Here is a 19,560-nt window from a genome sequence, read left to right on the forward strand (position 1 = left end):
AAATAACTCCTTGAAAGATTTTCTGAAGAAGTAGTTGCCTTGAAGTATTACCTCCATTCTACCTGTCCTTGATCAGTTTTCACTGGAAAATCCTGGAATCATTTAGCACCCAAACATTCCCAAGGATACTTAAGAATGCTCTTCTCCTAGAGAAATATCCAGGCTGTGGCCTCCTCCCCCACCTGGAACCTGGAAGTTGCCTAGAACGAGTCACAGGGGAATCTGGGACAGACTTCACCTGTAGTGGTCTTATTCACTCTTTCTGGGTTTTTCTGGGGCTGGAATCACAAATCAAAGACTGATTTGATATGAAAGCAATCATGCATGAGTAGAAAAGCAGCATTCTTTCCTTTATTCTGATTTGTCACTTGATCCCTTGGTATCCTCAGTAATTTCACTCACAAAAGCCGCAGTGATCAGTACATATCTTCAGGGCTTTGTGCACCTATGATGTGTAAACTGTAAAGCCCTGAACATGTAAGGTTCCAAGTCGTAAACTAACTGCCTTGCAAATATGATGTCATCAGACACTAAAGGGAGAGTGAGATAGAATCGGTATACATTCATTAAAACAAATGGCTCTAATCAGAGCCAAAAAAAGAAGAGGAGAATTTCTCTAAGATAGAGATGTTCTATTGCAGATTTCAGTGATTATATGAGAGTTGACCTAAGCTGTGATAAAATCTTGGTTGTATCAGCATTTTAACGAGAGATAGGACAGCTTAGAAGACAACAGACACGTACATTTGCAATGCCCTTAGAAGCGAGTTTTCTGGACACACACGTGCACACAGGTGTGTCATGCCCCAAGGTGACCTTCGTATTCCCCAGTGTCTCTTTCACCTTTGCTGCTATTTGCATAGGCTATCAAGGTATCCAGGGTTATCTTTGCTCAGGACTGAAGACACCCTCTCCATTCTCATGTGGAGAATGTGGGGGAGGTTCTTTGTGTGGTACTTATGGTTATAACTTGATCCTGTTTGCCAAGTAACAAGGTAAAAAGTATTGCTCCGACATAGTGAGTTTGACACAAATCTTGATGAAACAGGGATATTCATGCATGTCCTTTGGTCGACACTCATAAAGGAGGTCTGTTGGGAAAACTGAAATGGGGTTTAGGAGTGCGGCCTGGGCCCTGCAGCCTTGCACAACACTCCTTGTGCGATTTTCCAAGGTCACCCTCTATCTTGTACAAGGCCATCTACCCTTGGAATGATTGATTTAAGGGAGCTTCAACCTTTGTTCTTCAGATTCAGTGGCTTAAAGGGGAAGTCAGCAGCTTTTTTTTTTTTTTTTGAGCCAGCTATCAGGGCCTGGTGTCATCGAGAGACAGCCAGGGGCCTAATATCTCATTCTGTTCCCTCCTCTAGTCTAACGTAGCAGCTTTCTTTGATGCCCCTAGAAGGCCAGGTTCGGATAAGTTCTATGAATGATAGGAAGCAAATAAGATATCGGGCACAACTTCAGAAACGAGATGAAGATGGGGTCAGAGATCAGGAAGACATGGCGGAGCGCGGGTAGCGGGGAGGGCTGTGGAGGGTACGGGCTGAAGACAGATGAGCAAACGTGACATATCACCCGTGTCTGTACTTAAGGAACCCCAGTCATTTGTCAAAAGCTAAATTGCCAAATCTGTGCATGATTTTAATCACACTTGGGTAGAAATACCTTCATGTGAACTGTAAATCTGTTTATTGTTAAAGCGATTTCAAAAAAGTATTAAGTAAACACTGTTAAAGAAAATTTATTTTAAACCCTACAATCAAAGCAAACTCTTTTCATATTTCTGTGATCCCGTCCAGCTTTCCCAAATATATTTCCCAGCTAAAATCCCTTTGAACACTTTCATCTGTTTAGTCTTCATAACCATTCACCAATTTGATGAAATATGACTTACTTAGTCATCTCTCTCTTTTGGTAGGAATTAGCTTGGTTTTTTTTTTTTCCTTCCTTCTTCCCTTCCTTACTTCCTTCCTCTCATTTTTTCCCGTCATGAATAATGTTGTAATAACTAACTTTAGGCATATAGCCTTTAATTTGCTCGAATTATTTCCTTCTGTTAATCCCACAAATGGGTTACCTATTTTAAAAATTGTTTTACAGATTTCCAAATTACTCTTTACACATTTGGTCCATTGGTGTGAGTATTCTTTGACCACCTGCCTCAAAACATTGATTGCTATTTGGGGATACATGTTTATCAAGAGCGATAGGAAACTGCCACTTACCTACATGGTATTATTGGGGAAAGGACCCAGGTCCTGAAAGCAAGAGATCCAGGCTCTAGTACTGGCCCTGCCTCTAACTGGGTTTATCATCTTGGATAAATCATTCCCTCCCAATAGACTCAGTTTTCCCTCTCCCTCTGTTATCCTGAGCTAAAAAGAAACACGCTAGAGAATTGTGAAAATCGAATGAGGTAATACATGTGAAACTCTGTGAAGACTACACAAATGTAAATGTGAAATACTGTACTTCAAAAGAGTAAGCTGAAGATAACTTTACCTTGCTGCACAAAACAATGGTAGGAAGTCTACGTGGGCAGGAAGAGTGTTCTGCAGCTAGCTCTCTCTTACCTCTCAAGCTCCGTGGCTAGATGTGTGTGTTCTCGTTTATTTTTTTTTGCAGCTGATTGAGTTTTAGTCATTGTCTATTTGGATTGGGATTAATTTCATCTTGATTGGATGGAGCTAGAGGGTATGATGCTAAGCGAAATAAGTCAGTCAGCGAAAGACAAATACCATATGATTTTACTCATATGTGGAATTTAAGAAACAAAACAGATGAACAGAGGGGAAGGAGAAAAAAAAAGAGAGGAGGGGAGGCAAACCAGAAGAGACTCAACTGTAGAGAAGAAACTGAGGGCTGTTGGAGGGGAGGGGGGATGGGCTAAGTGGGTGATGGGCATTAAGGAGGGCGCTTGTTGGGATGAGCATTGGGTGTTGTGGGTTAAGTGATGAATCACTAAATTCTATTCCTGAAACCAAAATAATAATAATAATAATCATAATAATAACAACAATTTTGGTTTGATTCATTGATTCATTTGTTTCATCTACTCAACACTTCTTTATATTAGTATCAAGTTTTCTGCTAATTATAATCACTGCCCTTCCAGCTTGTTTAACATTCATTCATTTTCCATAAATATTTATTGGATGTTTAAGGTATGTAAATTTTACTGTTCATTGCTAAGAAATATATGACTATTGTTTCATTAAAATTTATTATGTGACTGTTATTTCTTTGATTTTTTTTTTTTCAATCTTGAAACTCTGGGAAATGATATCCCTCATTAATCTTAGGTGAGAATTTCAATATTAACCAAAGTTCCTACCTTTTATAAAGAAAATTTTTACCTATCCTATTTTTAATGGTTCAAATTCATGTTTTCTATCGTTGGAATAGCTCAGTAATGATCATATTAAAATTTGTTTTAATGAATTTTCCTCCTATTTTTTTTTCCAATTGTTATGTTTTCAAATGATTCTGACAAATCTTTGTTCATTATCAGTTTGTATAGCTTCAGGATTTCCCCATAGGAATCCTGTAAAAGCTAAACTCTGCTGTATTTTTTCCTTCAAAACAGTGGTTTTAATATTGTTATAGAATTCTAATTTCAATGATAATATTACTAAATTCAACTAATGTTTGAGTCAGGGCCTATACCCAGCAACATAAAGAGACAAAGGTCTAGAATAAAGCTTATAATTAATTAAGCATCTGTGGGTTTCCCCAGATATTAGAAGGGGCCTTAGAAGAAATCAATTTTAGTAAATTGATGCTTAACTGAAGTCCAATTTCCTTGCCCAAGGAGAACATTTGCATGCCAAGTCTGCAGAGGTTGGAATGCTATTTTAAGCTTCCTGTTATTATTACATTAACAATTGTGATCCTGTTAGCAATTTTTTCATGCAAAAGGACCATATCTCAGAGTATAACTGAAGCTAAAATGGTCTGAGTGGATGACCTGAAGCCTTTCCTCAGGATTTAGGAATGAAGACTTAAGGATAGTCAATATAGAAACCACTCTGGAAATTATACATAATATAATTGTTACAATAACAAAAATAAGACCTTTTGGGCCCTGCAACAAAGGCAGATTTCCCATGAACTGAAGGAAGCTGAAGATTTAGGGCCCCTCACTTATATGGGTCCCTATAGAATGTTCTAGGTGGGCTGGAAACCTAGTTGTATTCAGAAGCATTTCTAGGTAAGTATTCCTTATGAATTCCCTAAAGAGCCCTTGGAAAAAACGAAATCTGAATTAACAAGACTACAGTAACCTATTGTAATATGCTTCTCATTCCAAATAAATGTGCACTCTTGTACCAACTTTCATGTCCATAATTTTTCTTCTTACAGAGCATCCCCCAGACTGTACATCTCAGGCCCATACAATATAGAACCATGCCTGGCCTACAAGCTTCTTGACTGCAGAGACTGTACCTATTTTGGTCACAGAGGTACATGTAGATGCCCAGAGAAAAGCCTAGCACAGAATACTTGCTGAATGAATACCCAGTGTGGGTCAGCTAGTTAACTGGCCACCTGACATACCTTGTTGATTGTACAGCCTCTGCAAGGCAGATTTAATTTTTCCTATTTTTAGAGAAGAAACTGAAGTTCACAGAGGCTGGACATTATTGAAGCTAGGATTTGAACCCAGTTCTCTCTGGTTACTTTATTAAACCATCCTGCTTTCTGTATGTCTGACCAGTTCTAAACTTTGAAGCAGCTGGGTACCACTTAACATGAACCACAACATACTGCTTTAAAATTATATTTTTTACTGCTGTACTTTAGTATAATTGATTAAAAGAACTGAACAATCATAGAATGAGGGTATTGTATTGCACTCATCCATGCTGAGAGGAAAATATCTATGCGTGTGAAATTCAGTATCACCTAGAAAGGTCATGGAGGACTTGCCAGGAAATTTGGAGTTTTCAGAGAACCATGTAGTTGTCTAAGTGCCCAGCCCACAGTTGGCATTAGATATTGTCCTCACTGGTGTCAGAAGCTAAATGAATCCTTAGGGACCACTTTTACACTTGACTGTTTTGATTGAGGATTGAGATCTTTACACCATTGTGATGTTAGACCAAGAGGGCAGGGATGCTGTGGTTGTATAGCATTCAGTGCAGCACCATTTTCAAACCATAATTAAGTGGTCATTAAAGATTAGTGACCTTCATGCTCAAATGGAACAGTGGTTACATTACAGAACCATAGAAAACTTAATAGTATAAATAGTAATAAGAGCTAACACGTATCCAGTGTCAGATATGCTGAGCACTGTTCTAAGTGCTTCCCATGTACTATCTCATTTAATCCTTATTTAGGAGAATTAAGGTAGGGAAAATTAGCATTCCCGCTTTACAGGAGAGGAGACCAAGGGATACAGAGGTAAAATGATTTGTCTAGTTTCACAAACTAAGTCAAGCCTGCACTGTATTGCTCCAGGTTCTGTGTTCTTGCCTGTTAACTAGAGGTAGAGGACGGACCTCACACGTCACGTGATTCAGTCTTCAAAAATCTTCTATTATAGATGAGATGCTGAAGCCCAAGAAGAAAGTGACTTGCTCAAGGTCTCAGTGGCAAAGCTAGGATTAGTCTTTCAGCTTTCTCAGTCACTGTCATTTCCAGGACATTACACACTTTAAATTATATGCCTTTGAAGCATACTTTTATCCCTTAGACCCAAAGGTGATTCAACAGGCCGGGCCAGTGCAAGGGCCATGTAACAGACAAGGCACGAAAACAAGGGCCAGTACACTGTAAAAGCCATGGGATAGTTTTTGGGTGCCAGCAACACTGTGAGGAAAAAGGCAAGCTGCAAGTTGTGGTTTTCTTATTCCTTCATCCAGCCTCACCATCTGGGGCACCATATCAGTACCCGATCAAACAGGGAATTCATCAGAATTACCTTCTGTTTATTTTTGTTTCCTTACAGAAATTATACACATCAGCAAAAGCAGGTCTTAATAAATCATTTTATCTCTTTTCTTTAACCTACAGCTATTATATCTTTTTCTTCACTCTCCATTCATTCACGTTGATTAATTGCTTAAATTCAAGTCTACAAATACTAATTTAACAAATACAAGGCACCTTGGTGGGCATTTAGAAAAAACATTAACAGAATAGTTGCTGCCTTCAAAAGAAGTATTTCTTTTTTTTTATGTTTTATTTATTTCTGATAGAGAGAGAGAGTGTGTGTGTGCAGGAGAGGGTTAGAGAGAGAGGGAGATACATAATCCAAAGCAGGCTCCAGGCTCTGAGCTAGCTGTCAGCACAGAGCCGGACGCGGGGCTCAAACCCACGAACCGTGAGATCATAACCTGAACTGAAGGCGGATGCTTAACTGACTGAGCTACCCAGACGCCCCAAAACAAGTATTACTTCTAATAGGAAAGAGAAGTACTGAAATAAATAGATAAAAGTAGTATACTTTTGCATTTCAATCAGAAATGATGGGCATGGAGGAGGGCACTTGTGGGGATGAGCACTGGGTGTTATATGGAAACCAATTTGACAATAAACTATTTGTAAAAAAAATAAATAAATAAATAAAATACTTCTCAGAAATTATAACCAAAACTTAGTGTAATAATATGATTCAAATTTTTTAAAAGCAATGTGACTCTATATATGTGTTTATACACACCTAGAAAACTATGTGGATAGTGAGCAAGCTGCTAGCAGTTGTTACTTCTCGGGTGTGGGGTTAGGGTAGAAGAGAAGACTTTTCATTTTTTACTTTATGTCTTTCTGTGTTGTTTGAATGTTTTGCAGTAAAAATGCATTATATTTATAATTTTAAAAGTCAAGAGAATTGGTTGAAACAAATGGTTTCTGTCAGTGAATTTAATTGCTCTATGCTGTTACTCTTTAGTTTCTCCAAAGTTCCAAAAATCAAATAGGAGAAAAAAAAGAAACTTAAATAAAAAGTTCGGTTATTCTAGATTTCATTATATATTAAATAATGCTTTTTTACTCCGTAATAATAAATGGTGATATTCAAAGGTAAGAGCAGAAGATATACAATATATATGTGATTAACATGAAAGAAGAAATGATAGCAGTAAACCTCAGCCTCTATTTTTTTTTTTTAAGATTCAGGCACATAATCAAGATATGACACTATTAAGAACCAATCAATATACTCTCCCAAGTACTAAAAGATTTGGTTCTCCCTAGTCTTAAGACTTCCCCCAAATATTTTCAGGTAGATCATCCAGGAACCACTTTAATTACCTCTGTGATTCACTCTTTATTGGTTAGTAAGTTATAAGGTTCTGATCTATTCTCAGCATTCAAACTACTTTTCAGCGACAGAATCATTAATGTCTGTTTAATGGCCCTCTTTTCTTTTAATATAGGCTACATGACTTTTGAGTTTTCTCAATAAGATGTTTGACAGTAATGTAAAGTTTTCCTCGGTTCATTGTTTCCATCATATGTAGCACTGTTTTGATTGCTTACAGTATTTTCTGATCCAGTTGCGCCCAATTTTCCATGTATGAGAGTGTTCATATCAAATCAAGCTGTTTAAATTTGATCATAATGTTACTCTCTGAACATTTATAATTACATTTACTTAAATTGTTAATCATTTACTGAAGTATAACTTTTTCTACTTAACGGTTAGAAAAAGTAAATATTGCTCTCTTGAAGGTTTTAGAATACCAGTTGTCTTCTTCAAACAGGTTTTTTTACACCACTCATATCCAACAATGATATTTTGGTTATAGAAACTGTCTTTGGCAATTCTTTTTAAAAATTTTTTTAGTGTTTTTATTTTTGAGAGAGAAGGAGAGAGCATGAGCGAGGGAGGGGCAGAGAGAGAGGGAGAGACAGAATCAGAAACAGGCTCCAGGCTCTGAACTATCAGCACAGAGCCCGACGTGGGGCTTGAACTCACGAACCGTGAGATTATTACCTGAGCCGAAGTTGCTCAACTGACAGAGCTACCCAAGTGCCCCTGTCTTTGGCAATTCTTATCCACATGGAGTTTTCATCTTTTTATTCAGATTTGATCAGAAATGCCTTATAAGAATGACAATGTTAATTTGTTTGATCATTATTTCCTATATTTTGTTAAAAGTATCTTAGACCCTAATGGAGGTGAGTTGGGATTATCACATAAGTATATGCATTAGCTGATTAAATGAATAATTGTGTTAAAATTTATTAAACTTTATGGGGTGTTTGGGTGGCTCAGTTAAGTGTCCAACATCGCCCAGGTCATGATCTCATGGCTCATGAGTTTGAGCCCTATGTTGGGGTCTGCTGACAGTTCAGAGTCTGGAGCCTGCTTCAGATTCTGTGTCTCTCCCTCTCTCTCTGCCCCTCCCTCACTCACACTCTGTCTCTGTTTCTCTATCAAAAATGAATAAACATTAAAAAATGTTGGGGGCTGCTAGGTGGCTCCGTCGGTTAAGTGGCTGACTTTGGCCCAGGTCATGATCTCATGGTTCCTGTGCTTGAGCCCCACGTTGGGCTCTGTGCTGACAGCTCAGAGCCTGGAGCCTGCTTCAGATTCTGTGTCTCCTTCTCTCTCTGCCCCTCCCCTGCTCACAATCTATCTGTCTCCCAAAAATAAATAGACATTAAAAAACTTTTAAAAAACCTTATAGAATTTTTTTCATTAAACGTTAGATGGTTTTGCCAAGGCCACAAACATGTGATTTAACATTCCTTCAATGGGACACTAAAGTTTTGAGCAAATCAAACATTCAAATCATGGAGATGCATGGAAAACTTCATGGCTAATGTATGAGTCAGGGACACATTGTTCACAGATTTTGTGGACAAATAAAATATGTAGATGGATGGTTCTGGTCTTTAAAAAGGTAAAGTGAAGTTAATATCTGTGAGTCAGCATCAACGCAATTTAAGACTGTAAATTGTTCTATTTCATTGAAGCCAGGTAGCTGATTCATGTCATTAAACCTTGTTAGCTTGGATTCAGATGGATAAGATTTGAATTTTGGCTCTGTCAATTATTACAGAGTGAAAAAAAACACATACAGCTGTATAACCTCAGGGAAACTTCTCTGGGCTTCAGGATCATTGACTGTAAAATGATTATCAGAATACCTACCTGGCAAAGTTGATGTGTGAATTAAATGAGATAATATATGAAAAGTACCTAGTATAGTTTTAGACACTATGGTAGATATGCAGTATTCTTCTTATAAAATTATTATTAAAAATAGTATGATAGAGGAGTGCCTGGGTGGCTCAGTCGGTTAAATGCCTGACTCTTGTTTTCAGCTCAGGTCATGATCTCACGGTTTGTGTGTTTGAGCCCTGCATTGGACTCTGCACTGACAGTGTGGAGCCTGCTTGGGATTCTCTCTCTCTCCCTCTCTCTCTGCTCCTTCTCCACTCTCTCTCTCAAAATAAATAAATAAACAAACAACAAAAAAAAGAATAGTCTGATAGAGGAGGCGCCTGGGTGGTTCAGTCAGTTAAGTGTCCAACTTCGGCTCAGGTCATCATCTCATGATTCGTGAGTTTGAGTCCCATATTGGGCTCTTCACTGACCATGCAGAGCGTGCTTGGGGTTCTCTCTCTCTCCTTCTCTTTGCCCCCCCACTTGCTCTCTCTCTCAAAAAAATAAATAAACTTAAAAAAAGAATAGTATGATAGAATGTCAAAAAGTTATCTGCAAAAATTGCCTCAATTCTCCACTTTACTGTAAGAATTAAGACCAATCTCTTCCCCATGTCTGTGTTTGTCTTGTGTGGGAGAGGAAAGTGGTGGAAGGTAGCAAGTAACAAGACTTTTCTTTTTAACCTTCTTTTTTCTGTCCTTCATTGACAGAAAAGCTTAGGCTAGTTTTTAACCATGGATTTAGCAAAAATTAATTTTGGTATGTTGTTGTCTTGTAATCCAGCTTTAACAAGGGAGTTTTTAAACATTTCTTTATTTTTCTCATGGAAATAAATAATTTCAATTGACTGTTGGAGATTTTGTTTCTATATGATCAAGTCAAACTAAAGAAGGCTCCTGCTAGTATTTCCATTTCAAAATATCACAGTCTTCAAGATATTGGTGGGGGTTTGGGCAGAAGAGGCCTCAAAGTGACATTTCTTCTGTTTATATGTGCCTGTGAAACACTGCATCATTCTTGTTCAAGAAAGCAGTTGCTGTATTCTGTCAGCAAAGAAGGCTTAGCTATTAATCATGTGAATGGTGGCTTTTTCATAGCTGTGTTTTTAGTTTTAACACTAAATTTTAGTTAAGAAGTATATTGTATAAAGATAATTTTTGCCTTTTAAAATATAAAATAATCTCTTTACTTATTTTTTACTTCTAATTGTGGAAATTTTCATAACATAAAAATAGAAAGAAAAATATGGTGAACCTTCATGAACACATCACTCAGTGTTGTCATCAATATTCTGCAACTTGTTTCAAGGTGGGCTTTCAATATAAAATTGTTTTGATGTTCATTTATGTTTGAGAAAGACAGGGCAGGGAGGAAGAGAGAGGGAGACAGAGAATCCCAGACAGTTCCCACACTGTTAGCACAGAGCCTGATGAGGGGCTCGATCTCATGAGTTGTGAGATCATGACCTGAGCCGAAAACAAGAGTCGGAGGCTTAACTGATTAAGCCACCCAGGCGCCCTTGATGTAAAATTTTTAGTAGAAACAGGCATGCATAATTGATTTGCATATTCTGAAAAGACCATGTGTTTATGCCAGAATCTGTGTTGATGTGTGTGTATGTATGTGCGGGTGTGTGCACGTGTGTGTCTAAAATCAACTTTTATTCATTTGCAATTTTAAATCCTTTCTAGGAAAAAAAATAAATCCTTTCTGGAACAAGGTAGATCTTCCTTAAATAGAAAATAGTCGGGGTGCCTGGGTGGCTTAGTCGGTTAAGCGTCCGACTTTCGCTTAGGTCATGATCTCGCGGTTCGTGGGTTCGAGCCCCGCGTCGGGCTCTGTGCTGACTGCCAGCTCAGAGCCTGGAGCCTGTTTCAGTCTGTGACTCCCTCTCTCTCTGACCCTCCCCTGCTCAAGCTGTCTCTCTCTCACCTAGAAATAAATAAAACATTAAAAAAAAAAAAGAAAATAGTCAATTGAATTATTTATTGACTACTTAACGCATACCCAGCCTTGTGTGAGCTTCTCTGAGGGAATGATGCCAAGAAACGCTAAGAGAGTGTTCCTCAAAGAGGTAGAAAAATAGGGACTAAATCAAATCTTATTCCAGGCTCAGGAACAAGTAGGTGAGGCCTTGACCTCAAGCAGAGTTTCCCAACATTTCTTGTCCTAAGGCCTCTTTCACAGTATTAAGCAATCTCTTGAACCCCTGAGGAATTTAAAAAATAATTTCATCATTTCTGTGTAATATACAAAAAAATAAAGTAAAAATGTTGACAGGCATTTTACTTCACATAAGCCCATTTTATTAACAATCGTATTGAAAAGTATCTCAATTCTATATCTCAAGTCCAGAAAGATGAGTTAATTCTTGAAGGAAATGACATTGAACTTGTATCAAACTCAGCTGCTTTGATTCAGCAAGCCACAACAGTTAAAAACGAGGATATCAGAAAATCTGGGGATAGTTATCTATGTTTCTGAAAAAAGAACAGTTCGGCAGACTGATGAATAAGATCTAAGTTGTCCAGCTACAGAAATAGCTAGATATCTGATGGTTTTTCAGATTTATTTGTAATATTTTATTAAAAAAATTTTTTTAATGTTTATTTATTCTTGAGAGAGACAGACAGACAGACAGACAGCATGAGCTGGGGAAGGGCAGAGAAAGAGAGGGACACAGAATATGAAGCAGGCTTCAGGCTAAGCTGTCAGTGCAGAGTGACACAGGGCTCGAACTCACAGACTGTGAAGTTATGACCTGAGCTGAAGTCGGACATTTAACCAACTGAGCCACCCAGGTGCCCCTATTTGTAATATTTTAGAGATGCAATAAAAGCTGTATTGATTTGGAGCTTTTTCTTAAAGCAATAAAATAAAAAAGAGAAATTTTTTTAAAATATCTAGAAAATAATGAATATTTAAGATGCTCATATACATAAACATGAATATTTGCCATTTAATAATCATACATTATTCAAAAATTTTTAATAAGAAAAAGCATTTTATGTCACTTTTTAAATGGCACACTGTGTTTGGTCAAATGTATTACAGTGGTATTTTCCAAGTCTGGTACACCCACCTCTTTTTTTTCTTTTTCTTAATTTTTAAATTAATGTTTATTATTTATTTCTGAAAGAGAGACAGAATGTGAGTAGGGGAGGGACATAGAGAGGAGGAGACACAGAATCTGAAGTAGGGTCCAGGCTCTGAGCTGTCTGCACATAGCTGGTTATGGGGCTTGAACTCACAGACCATGANGACAGAGCATGAATGGGGGGGGAGGGGTAGAGAAAGGGGAAGGCACAGAATCCGAAGAAGGCTCCAGGCTCTGAGCTGTCAACAGAGCCCAACACAGGGCTCGAACTCATGGAATGCAAGATCATGACCTGAGCCGAAGTCAGATGCTTAACCAACTGAGCTACCCAGGTGTCCCCACCTACCTCTTTTTGTATGGGAGATGACATAAAGTGTGACAAAGAATTTTTTTAAATGTTTTATTTATTTCTGAGAGAGAGAGAGAGAGAGAGAGAGACAGCATGAGCAGGGGAGGGTCAGAGAGAGAGGGAGATACAGAATCAGAAACAGGCTCCAGGCTCTGAGCTGGCAGTCAGCACAGAGCCCGACGCGGGGCTGGAACCCATGAACCAAAAGATCATGACCTAAACCGACATTGGACACTTAACCGACCAAGCCACCCAGGCGCCCCTTGTTTTCAATGTTACGTATTTATTTGAAGGGTATTTGAAAATACTTATCTCATATACAGTAGGAATAAAATTTCCTTTCAAAATAAATATTTTAAAGAAAAACATTTTAGTAAATGTGTTTTTAGTAAATTTAGTGTATTTAGTAAATAGTACATGTGGCACTTGGATATGCAAACAAACAAAAAACCAGCAAAAAAGCCAACATGAAGTGATGCACAAAAAAACCAAACTTTGTGAAACAAGATGTTGTGGCATCAGAAATGGATAAAAATTGCTTACATAGTATTTGTCTGAATTCTTGAATTTTGCTTTTTAAAAAGCATTAGCTTTCAAAAAGTACATTTAGTGTTTTGTTTGTAAATAACTATGTAAAAGAAAAGGTCTGGGGCAGTTGTTACAAATATTTCACAAATAATGCAAAGCTAGTGGGGACAGTCTCTATTCTCAGTGTGTGAAAAGCCAAACAAGACATAAATTAATATAGAGTTTATATATGCAACTTATGGTTCTGGTGAACATAGTGAGGCGATTTTATGTCCCTCATACTAATTATATTTTAATGTCCTTGCTCTTTCTGCTTCATGTCTTTAACTAATTGTCTATTAGAAGTTTACAGGAGAGGGAAAGGAGAAGAATTTTGCCTCCCACTTGTTTGGCAATGTCTGGAGACAATTTTTGTGTCAAAACCCTGGGGATAAGGGACTACTGTCATCTAGTGGGTAAAGGCCAGGGATGCTGCTAAACATTCTTTCTGCAAAGCACAGGAAAGTCCACCACTAAAAGAATTATTTGGCCCCAAATGTCCATAGTACTGAGGTTGAGAAACCCTGATACTATGTAAACAGTACATGTTTATGAAAGATAAACATTTAAAGCAATGAAGTCAAAAGTGCCATGGAAGCTTCCATTACTCCACTGTGGAGTAATAAACTGAATGACTTACCATCTTATGAGCAAACTCATCTTCCCCATCCTCTGGGCATGTTTACTCAGAGGCTCTAGATGTTCCCTTTTAAGGGGGAGAAGGACCTACAAATCTAAATTATTACACATATTCATTTACTTAAAAGTAGAAAGAAAACAGACATTTTAACTGTCTTTACTAATGTGAAACCTTGAGGCTTTGCTGATCTGAGGGATGAGAGCAACAGGCCACACAGGCTGGAATCCGTCTCTGGGACTTTAAATTGAACTTGAAAGAGAGAAATCTTTCCTCTATAAAGGAGAGAATGATCCCAAACCCCAAGAAGAGAAGGATGTGAGAGATCTGAGACAAAGGGCTTCTGACAGTGTCCTCATTATTGGGTCCATTCATCCCTATGATTTGGTTCCTGGGCCAGGAAATTGCTCATTTTTGCTTAAGTCAACTTGAACTAGGTTTCTGTCACTTACAACCAAAAAGTCCTGAGTAATATACCAGTGGATTAATATAGGCAATATTTCAAGAATTAGTAATAATGCAATGAAATATGAATTTTGACATTGGCTCTTTGATGACAAGGTTTAAGAAAGAAATCCTAAGTTACTCACTCGACAAACATTTCTACCTAGCATCCTAATATTCTGTGCTAGGTGCTAGAAACACAAAAACAAATAAAGAATAGCCTCTCCTTTCAAGGGGCTCTCAGGTTTTTTGGGGAGACGGAAGACTACCAGATGCTATGAGAGCCATGGTAGAAGCAAGCGTGTCTTATTATGGGAGCCCTTAGAAGGGACACTAACCTTAACAGGTCAAGAATAACTTAGAGGTGGTGACTGCCTAACCTGAGTCTTGAGGGACATTAGATGGGTAAAGTAGAGAGTATAAAGGGCATTCTCACTGGATAGAATACTAGTAAAGGCTGAATGGGGAGGACTAGTAAGGTAAAACCAAGACACTGCTAGTAGTGCATTACAGTGGAGCATGGGGGGTTGGCATCAGTGATGGAGGTGGGAGAGTGGCCAGGAAGGAGGCTGGAATGGAGGCCAGGGGTGAAATATCTTGACGCAAAATTAGGACTTTAGTCCCCAAAGTGTTGGGGAGCCACTTAATGGATTTATGCAGGAGAACAACATGATTGTTGGAAATAATCCCTCTGTGAGAAAACAGGGATAATAATAGGTACCTGGCAGGGTTGTTGCCAAAGTTATAGATAATATTTAAAGCCATGATTACCATGCTTAGCGATGGTCAGTCAAAAGATATACTTACTCTATTTTGTTTCCAAATATTTTTCAAAACTCAGAATGGAGCGTCCGTTCGTAGGTGTGATTATGACAAATCACATGATTTTGCCTGAGGCTTAGACTCACTTTAAGGTAATCACCAACTCTGCAATAAAGTGGAAACTTAAATTCCAGGTCAGTCTCAGGCCAAGCTCGGCCATTCAGGTTTCCTCCAAACTAGGACAGTGCAGACTGAAATGGAGTTTTCAAGGTTATTCTGGCACCAGAAACCCCCATAGCCCCTATGAGATCTTTTCAATGTCTGAGGAGTGGGAAATAAAGTGATCCATAACCAATCATAAATTTACTTTTATATTAGGCTTTTTTTTTTTTTAAATCAGTAAAATGTGTTAACTTGGACGAAAAACTAATCCTCAGGAATACTTCTTCTGGGTCACAGATGGCAGAGTAAGGAAGAAATACCTCATTGCAACATAAAATGTGAAATTAATCTTTTTCATGTTAAAGGAAGAACAGAGAAGGAGCAGTGGAAAAAAATGAGTTCACCTCGGGCTACGAAACCATTACAGGATTTCTCTCTGGAGCTATATGTCACTGAGTTATGAAGCATATTTCACTTTCTGACTGATTTCAAAGGACCTCTGACACTCCTTACTTAAGTCAGTGATTTAGAAATTTTAAAGAGATGGAAGAAATTATTTGGAAAACACAATAATTAAAAAATGTAATCGCTCAATTTAAAACAATGAAATTTATTTCACTATCAGAGAGCGCTAATTTTGTGTTAAAGGCAGAGTTTATCTCAAGTTAGGGGAAAATGAAAAACATCTGAAAATATAGCATTTTATATGCTAAGTTTCTAAGCAATGTCTATTTGTTAGTTACAACTCTTCCTGTGTATTTTTTAAATCAGGTAGCCAGTTTTTAAGGCCTTAAACTAACCACCAAAACATATTTTTCACGAAAATTCCAATTGTTAACATTTTTCCAGACAAACTGAAAGCTTTTCAACAATTGAGAGCATTTTGCTTTATAAATAAGTTAAATAATTGTATATGTGCATGTATTTGAGTAGAAAACTTTAAAAAGACTATGTAAGAAAACATCAACAGTAGTGGAGAGGGAGAGAGGAATTTAACTTTTTCCACTTTATAAAGTTTGGTACAATCTGATGTTTCTTAATCTACAAAAGCATGTAGTATATATATGAATGCTTTAATTTTAATAATTTAAAGAACTAGATAAAAGGAATATTTTTCTGGGGCACCAGGGTGGCTCAGTTGGTTAAGCATCTGACTTTAGTTCAGGTCATGATCTCATGATTTATGGGTTCAAGCCCTGCGTTGGGCTGTGTGCTAACAGCCCAAAGCCTGGAGCCTGCTTCGGATTCTGTGTCTCCCTCTCTCTCTGCCCCTCCCTCATTTATGCTTTCTCTCTCTCTCAAGAATAAACATTAAAAAAACTTTAAAAAAAGGAATATTTTTCTAACTTATGTATGCATAATCTTCATAGTTAATAGCTGTAAATTTTCTCCCCTTTAAGATCTTACTTGCCAAATCACAGTATAGCTTCACCTTAATCAACACATAACCGTAATCAAAGATTTGTAAATGATCTTGAATTCATAATGTGATCAGTTTACTGCAAAGGCAGGTGTGACAGAACAATAGTATGACACACATATATAATAGCCCAGAGTGTTCAAAAAGAAAAGAAGGGTGGACACATATTTTTATAAGTGCAAATTTAGACATGGAGTAATTTTATGTTCCTATACATTTTTCTACTTCTATACATTTCACATTTGATTATTAAAAATCAAAATACTTCTCCTAGCACATCATGAAACACTTAATAAAGCTTTTTCCTTTTCAAAATGTAACAGGTGTCCAGAGTAATTTCTTTTTCCCAAGGAAACCATTTGACTCAAAAAACTAAACCTGATTCTAGATATTAGCCTCAATGTGAGGCAAAGTCTCTTCAAAGTCCCCTAAAGATTGTTCTTTTAAAAACATTCTTAATGAAAACATTTAGTGTTTAATTATGCTGTCATTTATAAATTATTCATTTAATCCCACTAAGGCTCAGTTTCCTCACCTTTAAATAGGGATACTAACAGGACCTAGTTCAGGAAGTTATCACAAGGATTAAATGTGATAATACATGCAGAATGCTTAATATAGTCTAAATACATAGAATGCTTAATATAGTCTATATACATGGTAAGCATCCAACTAATATTTGCTTTTTTTGCTTACATTTGACCGTTGTTTTAGTAATATTCATTACTAAATTTCCCAGTATTAACTGTAGCTTTTAAAACAGTGAATAGAGCGTAGTCTTCCCAGTTTTTTTTTATTACTAGTTTAATTTTAACTCTTAGTACAGTTAACCTCATCTTTTATGCAATGTAACAGAGATAAAACCACTGTGAAGTACATTTGTCTCAATTCCTATATTTAATATATATCAGTTAACTAACCTGTAACTGGTTTATTATTGCTAGGTATCACTAAAAATAGCAATACTAACAACAAATATTTATTGGAAATGGTCATGCCTTAAAAGAATCCTGAAATGGTTGCATATTGTCAGAAAATGTTTCACCATTTAGATTTCTAAAGTACTGGTTTTTCATAGAATGAAAGAAAGCTCATATTCTCACACTCTATACTCACAGATTTTGAGTTAAAACGTTTTTAAAGTGCAGCATTTAGGGAAAATATCAGCTTAATACATTACTAAGAGCTTAGATAAATAAAGCACGACCTTAAATATGAAATTTAAGGATAGAACTTGTGAGTTAGACTAAAATTAGTTGAGTTGATATCAATAAAGAAAATTAAACAAAAGATACATTTCTTAGTGTTTCTCTTTAACTCCTGCTGCTTACATTCTGAAGTTATAACATGAAGACAGCTGTACAGTACCTTGATGAGGTTGTGTCCCACAGAGTAAACAGCTGCTAAGTTGCCCTTCTCTCCAGGCGCATGCATACCTGTCCCATACCCATGCCAAGCAACTAGATATGGATTATGAATTGTAATCCAATATTTGACACGGTCCCCAAACGTCTGGAAACAGTAGGTGGCATAGTCATTGAAGATATCTATTATGGTTTCATTTTTCCACCCCCCATATTTCTCTTGCAGTGCCAAAGGCAAATCCCAATGATATAAAGTAACTATCGGTTCAATGTTTCTAAGTACTAGAGCATCGAGAAGAGTATTGTAATACTGGAGACCTTTTGCATTGGCAACTGCTGCTATTCCATCGGGGAAAAGCCTTGGCCAGGAAATTGAAAATTGATAAAAAGAAACTCCGATAAAATCCAGGGCTGATAAGTCTTTTTCCAGAAAAATGTAACTGTCACTGGAACTATTCGTGCCGTTGACATTTTTAAGGTGTGTTTGGATGAAATGATCCCATATAGAGGGTCCTTTTCCATCTGTCTTCCAATTTCCTTCCACTTGAAATGCTCCAGTCCCAACACCCCAAAAAAAGTTTTTAGGAAAAGTGTCATAGAGAAATAGCTGACTTTCATTTACCGGACTAAAATGAGGATTTTTAGACCACACAGCTCTGCCGTCTCCAGAGAATCCAGTAACAGCTCGCAGGAGAATGAATGCTGACAGAATGGCAGATCTTTGCAGTCCCCAGTTGCACATTGTTTTCTGATAGTGTATGTTTCTTGCATCGGTGCTGAAGAAAAATCCATTCATTCCCTGGAGATCCAGCCGCACAGCCTGACTTCATTTGCCACTAACTGCTCGCCTGTCTTATCAAAGCTTCAGTAAAAGCTTGTGATTGTAAAGCTCTGTCAATGATTAGCTTGAACTGTGAGACTTAGGATGGGCCACGGAGAGCAACGTAATTTGAGGGAGGTGGCTCTCCTACGCTCCTCAGCACATTTCATTCTCTCTTACTATGGGAAAAATTATATGAAAACGCAACACTGACCATAGTTTGATTGGGTAACTAAAACATGTATAAACAATGAACAAAAATGCCATAGTCTCTGTAGCCTTTCATATTGACCCAAATCTTTTCTGAATATTTTAAACATTATTGAATAAAGTATATACTTTTTCTAGCTTTATAGTTTTTGAGTGATAATTTTATTATTTCGTTTCAGGAGAAGCAGCACAAATAAGGAGCATTCCCATAAGTCTGTAATGCAGAATTAGAAAATACAGTAAGATATTACACTTCTACAAAAATCATAACACATTGAAGAATAATCTTATCGAATGCTACCTATTTTAAGAAAATTATAAAAATGTATTGATACATTTGAAAGAAGATGAATGAAACATATAGCTCTTTCTAGGTGAAAACACCGAATACTTTCTAATTTAATATATAAATTTAAATGTACTTTCAGGGGCGCCTGGGGGGCTCGGTTAAGCGGCCGACTTCAGCTCAGGTCATGATCTCGCGGTTCGTGGGTTCGAGTTCCGTGTCAGGCTCTGTGCTGACAGCTCAGAGTCTGGAGCCTGCTTCAGATTCTGTGTCCCCTCCTCTCTCTGCCCTTCCCCTGCTCACGTTCTGTCTCTCTGT

At 37.4% G+C, this 19,560-nt stretch overlaps 1 protein-coding gene across 1 annotated transcript in view; it reads right to left on the reverse strand.

The window, feature by feature from the left end:
* The window catches only part of KLB (klotho beta), a 34,473-nt gene extending 15,717 nt beyond the window's left edge, over nt 1-18,756 (reverse strand). The window contains 2 exon segments of the mRNA XM_077758928.1: nt 17,931-18,710; nt 18,712-18,756. Coding sequence (XP_077615054.1) covers nt 17,931-18,710; nt 18,712-18,756 — 825 coding nt within the window.
* Between the last annotated feature and the right edge of the window lie 804 nt (nt 18,757-19,560).

Source organism: Crocuta crocuta, unplaced genomic scaffold (genome assembly GCF_008692635.1).
Source record: "Crocuta crocuta isolate KB4526 unplaced genomic scaffold, BGI_CrCroc_1.0 scaffold223, whole genome shotgun sequence".
Classification (NCBI taxonomy): Eukaryota; Metazoa; Chordata; class Mammalia; order Carnivora; family Hyaenidae; genus Crocuta; species Crocuta crocuta.